General features: G+C 49.5%; 1 protein-coding gene and 1 long non-coding RNA gene across 3 annotated transcripts; one reads left to right on the forward strand and one right to left on the reverse strand.

The window, feature by feature from the left end:
* Window positions 1-374: 374 nt before the first annotated feature.
* LOC108504197 lies at window positions 375-4,158 on the reverse strand. 2 transcript variants are annotated; one of them, XM_017828877.1, is made up of 2 exons: window positions 3,971-4,158; window positions 375-1,060 (listed from the first exon to the last, which is right to left on the reverse strand). In XM_017828877.1, exon 2 carries the CDS (start codon window positions 1,048-1,050, stop codon window positions 589-591), a length of 462 nt encoding a protein of 153 aa, XP_017684366.1. In that variant the 5' UTR covers window positions 1,051-1,060; window positions 3,971-4,158; the 3' UTR covers window positions 375-588. The 2 variants fall into 2 exon arrangements, with proteins under 2 accessions (XP_017684366.1, XP_017684365.1); XM_017828876.1 differs by having other exon boundaries at window positions 448-1,060; window positions 3,980-4,137.
* A 17-nt stretch (window positions 4,159-4,175) lies between these two features.
* LOC108504198 lies at window positions 4,176-6,680 on the forward strand. Its single transcript, XR_001877033.1, has 3 exons — window positions 4,176-4,555; window positions 5,877-5,983; window positions 6,203-6,680. It is a non-coding gene; the product is annotated as an uncharacterized LOC108504198 (long non-coding RNA).
* Window positions 6,681-7,999: the final 1,319 nt, after the last annotated feature.

The raw sequence follows: 7,999 nt of genomic DNA on the forward strand, positions 1-7,999 counted from the left end.
ACCTTTTTTTTTCCTTTTTTTTTTTTTTTTTTTTTTTTTTTGTGGGGGGCATTTCTTCTAATTGTCACTATTTTTTCAATCCCTAGACTTGAAAATCTCCCAAATTCCCTCCCAGGCACTCTCACGTGAGATCTTTCCTTTGCTTTCATATTTTTGTTTTCCCACAGAGCGTTTGGTACTTGCTCTGTCACAGCCTGTACTCAGTGCTTTAGTCAACACATTTTCCTCCAGCTCAGCAGCTGGAGGGGATGCTTGGTGAATGGGCTGTGGGTGTCAGCCCAGGAGGGTTTTGGAATGTGGAGAAGGAAGTTTTCCTTTATTTCCAGCATGCTGGAGGGACTCAGTGACAGAGATGGGGTTGGATGGCCATCCTGGTACAAGCTACCAGTGTATTTGGCTGGCAGTCTCCCATGGCACCCAGAAGAGTGGAAGGAATATCCCAGGTAGACAAATTCGTCCCTTTCCATCCCGTTTTCCCAGCCCTTGGCTGTCAGTGAAGCCGAGCTCACACCACGTCTCCACTGACCCCCTGGTAATGTAAGGACACCATTAATGTTGTATTTTTCCAGACAGTATCTCAGAGTCAGTTCATGCCTTGCTGCAGGTGGAGCACCCGGCTGCCTGTATGAGCCTCCAGCCTTTCATGTTCTCCCTGGGTGCTTTGGCACCGGGCAGCTCCTCCAGCTCCTCCACGGCCTCTCCGCACAGCTGGCGGAACACCGGCAGCCTTTTCTTGGAGCCAGGGGAGCGTCTCAAATCCGTGGCTTCCTTCTCCAGGCGCATGGAGAAGGTGACAAAGGTGGGGAGGTGCTGAGGAAGAGAGGAATAGGAGTCTTCATCCGTGCTGAGGTAGTGCTGTAACGTGGGGTGGCAGGACGTGGGTCCTTGGTAGACGTTGCTGGCGCCTGCACCGTCCAGGGTGCGGAATGCAGGGATGTTCCTGCAGCTTTTGAGGAAGATGTATCTGATGTCCCTGGAGGTGTGGTAGGGTGTGCATTCCGGTGATGAGGAGGGGCTCTTGGCTTCACATTGGAGAGCTGGTGCCGACATTGTTGCTGGCCTTGTGTGGGGATAAATCACACAGTTAGCAAGGTGGTAGGTGATAGAGCTGGTCGGGAGTCCTCAAAACCCCCCACAGAACATCCCTCCCCCCAAAATATCAGATTTCCAGAATCCTCTCTTCCCTCTCCCTTCTCTAAACTGACCAACTTTGACAAGTAACCTCAAGATCAGTAACACAACTCCATCGTAGACTTTCACATCAAAATCAATAGATATCCACCAAAATTAAGACTTTGCTGTGTTTGTTGCGGAGAAGGGCCTTGAATCCCAAGCTCCAGTTCATAGATGACTACAGTCACCACCAGCCTGGGTGTGGGAGTGTGTTGTCAGAGACAGACAAGTTGTCTCCATCATTCTTGGAGCTCTTTGCAGGAATGAATAACCACTGACTGGATTTAGGATCTGAAAGTGTGTCTTTGGGGAAAGGCTGACCCTGTGCACTCTCAGACAGCCTTCTGTGTTCTTCCACCACGACCCACTGAATATTTAAGCTCTTTCCCAGGTTTTGTACACTGCTGTGTAAAATTCAGATTCTTGGAGGGGGGGAAAAGCCCAGCCTACTCCATGCTTTGATACCTGGCTGGAACCTACAGAGTTGACAAAGAGAGAAGGCGACCAACCCTGTTCATGGATAATTCATCTCATGCATAACTCATGCTCACACATTTCATGGATAATTTAGGATAAGGGCTTGCAAGATCAGGATCTCACATGGAAGTGAAGGGTCTCTCCTGAGCAAAGCTGATGGCAAACTCTAGCTGTGGGACAGAGAGTTTCTGAATGTGGCAACATGCCAGCAGCTGGGAGAGCAGAAATGCTGTGGTTCCTTGAATGTTGGCATCTTCCAACCTGGGCAAACTCAGAATATGTTTGGCACACTGTCCTGTCTCTGAGAATGGCCAAAACCTGGTCAGTCAGAGGAGATACAAGCATAGCAACTCCACTGTGTGGGAGCAGGAGGTCTTAATATCCTGGGGCTTGTCCAGAAATCCAGAAAAAGCACCTTCCTCTGCGGTCCAAGTGCTCGACTGTCTCTAATATGAGCAGAATGGAATTAAGCATTTTTATCTTTATTCTTCATTACGACATTTTCCTTCTCTTCCAAACACAAACCAGAATGGGGTAGCTGATATTTTCCCCCCTGGTGTGAGAGCACTGGAATTTCACGCAGTGGAGGAAGAGATCCCTGCTCTCAGACTCGGGCCGTGCCGTGGGAACACGTTCAATCCACCACTGGGGAAGGCACACGGCACCCACCTGGAGCCCAGCCCCTCAGATCCAGAGGAGGCTGGATCTTAAAGCTCAACTCACAGGCATCAAACATTTAAACAGACCAGTTGAGGGCTGAATTATTAAAATCACCCCACGTGAAATGTTTCGCTGCAAGATGAGCACTCTCCTTCCCCGGTTCATTGTCTCTGCGGGGTGTCAGAAATACTAAGGCTCATTCTGCCTTTCCCATCCCCCTTGAGATACTTGGAACAAGTGAAGCACTCCCAGCTGCCAAGAAACATTGAATATTTATGAATCCCCTTAATCACAGAGGCAGGGACCATTCCAACCAGCTTAGTTTGGCAATGTTTTGGCCTTGCCTCCTAGAGAGGATCAGAACTTGCTCCCAGAAGTCCTTTTCGCCCCCCTGGAGCTGATCAACAGCGTGTCCTGTTCAGGTGGCAAACCCTAGGAGTAGCTTAACGGATGGAGATACTTCATCCCTGCTCCTGCACTGCCTTTTGGGGTAAGAAATACAAATTAGTTTGCCTTGGGATGTGCCTCCACAGCTTCAGCCTTGCAAGCAGAGAAGCAGCAAGTCCTGGGGAAAGTGTCCTGACTTTCTTACTGTTTTCTCACCATTGTTATCCCATTATTTCACTTAATATGGTGTTTGCTTCAACCTCCAAAAGAAAAGCAAGTCCAGTACAGCCACAAAAGTAAAGCAAGCAGTGATTTTCCCCCCCCCATATTTCTTCTATATTTTCCCTTTCCCCAGCTTACAGGAACAGGGGGGACCAGCAGTATTAACCATGAAAAAAGAGGTTATTCTTTGGTCAAAATGAAATCCAAGTGGCAAAAGCAGGGGTTTCACTTTTATCTTCTTATTTGTGTTCCAGCATGCACAGAAATAATTTTTTTCTAATTCCTCATAAGCGTTTGGTATGAAAGGGAAACTCTTTGGGTTTTTTGGATTTTGGTTTGGGGTTTTTTTAGTTGTTTTTTTGGGGGGAGTCATGCTCTTTTTGTTAAACATCCTTATTGCCTTCTTTAAATGGGCTCTGTCACACAATGTTCAGAGACTCTGGTTTGAGAAAGCTTCTGAAACTGTGTGTCATTGATCAAGGCACTTGTGTAAACTATTTGTGGGTGCTTGCAGCCTTCACTGGTAAGAGATTTGTCAAAGGCAAGTTATTTCCAGTTGAGTTCACTTAGCAAACATCTGGCTCCTGGTGGAGAACAGGACATGAGGCTTGTGCTGTGATGGAAGGCTCTGGCTGACCCGTTGAGCAGCAGTTTGGAGCAGGAGAGGGGTGTGTGCCCTCCCTTTGCTGCTGAGCTTTGCAGCAGAGTGTGCAGGGACAACACCGTGCATGCCTGGAGTTATTGCCAGTGCTCACCAGCATGGAAACAAACCTGAGGTCTTCTAAATCCAAGATTCTGTAAGAAAAGCTTCAGTGAGAGTGGTTCTGACCAAGCAGCAGCCTGGAAAACTCTCTCAGCAAGGAATGTGTGCGCAGGGGAGCTGCGATGGGTGGATGGCAGCTGACTGGCATTAGTCAGCTCTCTCACTGCTCCCACTCCCAAGGACCTAAGGCTTTACAGAGACTTCTCTCCTCTCAGCATTGGCCTCCCTGGACCCAGCAGAAGTGGAAAAGCCACTCAAATATTTATTAAAAAACCCTGATGTTCTTACAGGACTCACCGAAATCCTGGATACTTTTCTGTTTGGTCCTGACAGACAATTAATGTCTTCAGAACACTTCCACAAGGAGCTGGATGGTATCCACCCTGGCTTTGGGGGATTCTGGCAGAGGTTGTGTGTTGCTCTTGCAACATTCCGTTGTCACGCCAGCGGAATTCTGGGCTCCACATCACAAAGGACCAAGACGTGACCTTGTGTGGCACCAGCGCGAGTGCAGCGTGCCTTTACCTCTGTGGAGAGGGTGTGCACGACCAGAACGGGAGGGGTCTGAGGACCTTATAAACCACAGGACTGCTCACCACCTGGCTGGAGGTGTCACTGTCCTCTGATTAAGGCATGGGAGTCACAAGTCCCTTGGAGAGCACTTGTCTCATGGGATGCTTGAGGACTCCTGCATTGAGGTCACAGGGTGGATCCAGCCCTGCTCACACCAACGCTGTCACAGTTCCCTCTGTCACATGGCAGCCATCACCCAAAGGGACACCTGAATGCTTGTGACATGCTACACCTGCTCACATGGCTGTGGGATTCCTGTAAATGTGGGATTTGGGGGCATTTTGGCAGCTCTCTTAATCTGTAAGTTCCCCTGAGTGGAGGTTGCTTGTCCTGGTGAGCAAAGATCCCTATGACGACTTCACAGGTTGTGCTAATGCTGCTTCCAGGCTGAGTGTGAAAACCCTGGTACCTCATGTCATAACAGAGCTACAGAACTCTCCTGGCTTGCTGAAGGTACAGCAGAGCCTGGTGCACTTCACAAGGGCTCAGGCTCCCTGTCCTAAAACATTTTTTGCAGCTGTTGAACAGCTTGCTGCATTAAAAGCCATGAATGAATTGAAGTCATACTTGTAAAGAAATAGGTTGCAGGATTTTCAGCACTCTGGGAATTGGGAGCAACAGTGCTTTGTAAATTAGATCTATTAAATACTTAGTAATATCAAAATTTCATGCAGTACTTTTCTTCAAAGAAGTCTGAGGTGGCTCTGTTCATCAAGCAGTTTTCCCTTAAACTGACCTGGCCTTTCAGAATCACTTGGGAGGTCGTATTTGATCCTGAGTTAATTCCTAATGAGATTTCCTGCTTCCCCAAGGCCTTCTACTGACGTATACAAAAAACGAGAGACCAGACCAGAGCCTTTTATCCAGACATTTCTCAGCTTTGAAGATGTTTCTGCAATACCAAGAATTGCCAATCACATGGGGAGAACTGGATAGTTCTGGTCCTCGGGAACCACGAGCCTGGAATCTGAGGGAGGTGGTTCATTCCTGCAGCGGGTGATCCCCATTGTGACATGTATTTTATTGAGGAGGAGGCTAGGATGGTCCTGCTGGGTTCTGGCTTTGTGCAGTGCTTGGAGGGTGGTTGTTGGAGATCTCCAGCAGTGACTAACAGGCACTGGATATACCCAAATAACAGCGTGAAGTGGTAACCTGGCAATCAGCACGTCCTTGAAATAAATGAGCAAGCGATCCTCTGAGTGTGAGCACTTCTGGTGGTGCCAGTGGTGTTGGCTGGTATTATCAGCTCATCCCAGGGCTTCTCAAGGCTGCCTTTATCTGCAGATCTCATGTGGTGCAGCACAGATCACCCCGGTCCCTGAAAAACAGGGCTGCTGTGGGACAGAGCCTTAGGAAGTGTTTAGCAATGCACAGTGGATTTGTGGAACAGGCAGCCCAGATTCTGGACTGCTGGAGGCTCAGTTTCAGAATGTCCAGACTGGAAAGGGGTTAGTGGAAAGAGTGTCTCCCACCTGGAACTCACCACACACACCCCTCACCCACCACACCCCCCGAGCTGGCAAACAGAGCCCTCCTCTTGCACTCCCAGCCCTCCCGAGGGTGCTGGCACTCCTCTGTGTGCATTCCTCTTGTTTATTCCTGCCGTGCATTGATGCAACAGGTCACACGTTTGCAAGAAGCTGCCAAAGATAATACACAACCTGTCATAGTAACAAGATCATCAGAAGGAAAACTGAAGAGATAATAAACCGGCAGGAAAGCTGAAGGGTAAGAAACAAAAGAGGAGCAGAGAGGAAGTGACAATGTTATCTTTGTTTAACGCTCCTCTGAGTCACCATTAGTTATTTAAGATATTCATCTGCCGGCTCCCAGACCCATCAAATTAAGAGATCCGAGGGGTGGTGGGGCTTTTCTCATTGCCAAACAAGTTGCTTTTGTCCAAAGGGAGAGGAAGCTTCTGTGAACGACGGATGCATTTTATTGCAGCTCACTTTGGAAGCCAGAAGGAGGCAGTGCCATATGGAGCACATGGATTTTCTTCTGGGAATGCGTGTTGGTGACTGATTCACAGAGGCTGCAACAGGAGGGCAGTAAGGATAAGGAGGGCATTAAGGACAGGATGGGAGCATCAGCCCATTCCCATAGCTGGAAACCAGAGGCTGCATGGGCAAGGCACAGGGCTGGGAACAGCCCAGGACAGCCTCACTTTGGGGAGAGGTTGTCAAATGGGGGAAAACAGCTCCAAATCTGCTGCTGCAGTTCTCCAAGAAGAATGAGTTTGGGTCCATCACAGGATAACCACAGGCATCCAGGAGAGGTGGTGCTGTGGGAACTGAGCGGGTGACCGAGATGTTCTTGTAGCATCAAACCCTGGCCCCTCCAGACACCAGGACCAGGTGACACCTCTGAGTCATCACTTTTGCCATTTCACTCCTCCTTCACTTCCACAGACAGATCTCCAAGTCCAGTGACCCTGAGCTTAGCTCAGCTAGAGCGTGGTGCTTGAGTTTGATCCCTGTGTGGGCCATTCACTGCAGAGTTGGACTTGATGATCCTTGTGGGTCCCTTCCAGCTCAGAATATTCTGTGTTTCTGAAATTTAGAGCAAGTGGAGAGATCCAGGAGCCGTCTGTCCTGCTGCCAGGCGAGGCTGCTGTGTGCACCCATGTGTGCATGTTTGGAGAAGCGCCTCTTCCCTCTGCCTTTTGCTCCTGTCAATTAACCCAGGATCCAGGAGAGCAGCAAGAACATCAATTTAACATATGGGCTCAAAATAGTCAAGACAGCCTTTCCCTGAGGGCTTTGCAGAGAGAAAGGAGGCACCTGGCAGGGAGAAGTGGTGAAGAGGGAGGAAAGAAAGGAAACACAACTGGCTGCAGGATGCCCAGCTTCCCTTGATTTGTGTCTAGGCCAGAGGAGAGGGTAAAAAGGGTGACAGGAGGGATGGAGAGCACTGGCTGGGTGACTTCTCCCCTTGCAGTGGGGCAGCTCTGCAGAGCACGTTGGACAGGCCTTGGAACAGGATCTCCCTCCCAAGCCCTCCCGGGAAAACAGAGCCCTGCAAACCGGTGAGGCGTGGGATTAAATAAATTAATGATCTGAGGAAGGTGGATAGGAAGGAACAGTCATCTTGGTGGTAAAAAAACCCAAACCACAAGAACTGAGGATTTATGGCAGGGGTCAAAGACTGGATCCCTTCTGGATCCAGGCTGAAAGCTCCATGAGGTCCCTCGTTCCCGAGTGGCTGCACATTCACTGCCAGCATGAAGGAGCAGGACAGAAATTATCACAACCAAATAATTAGCAGCATAGCAGCTGGGAGGGCTGCACAGACAGATAATGTGGCAAAACGTTAAACAGCAGCTTTAGCATTGTCAGGGGGTTCTGCTGAGGCCAAAACGGAGCAGGGGAAGATGTGAGGCACTAGATGGGGAACTCTCCACATGGTCCACTGCTTTGGGCCCTGTGTAACTCCTCCTGCACACTGTGCCTGTGATATAATGTGCTGTATGTGAGCATTTTGGCAAGAGCCAATTCCAGCAGGAGTTGCCTACCCTCTTCTTTGAAACCTCTGACAATGGAGTCAAAAAACCATCCCTGTCCCCACAGCAGTCTGTGCCAGCACTGCCCCGAGCGCGTGTCCTCGTGCTGACCCGGCCCGATCCCTGCGCACCCTGAGCGCACGATACGCCACCAAAAAACAAAGCTGCCAAGTGTCACCTCTTTCTGGGGTGGAAAAAGATGCAGGAGATGAGTGGCCTGTCCTGTGGAGAGGATTTTATTG

The sequence above is a fragment of the Lepidothrix coronata genome, unplaced genomic scaffold (assembly GCF_001604755.1).
Source record: "Lepidothrix coronata isolate B3197 unplaced genomic scaffold, Lepidothrix_coronata-1.0 Scaffold154, whole genome shotgun sequence".
Lineage (NCBI taxonomy): Eukaryota > Metazoa > Chordata > Aves > Passeriformes > Pipridae > Lepidothrix > Lepidothrix coronata.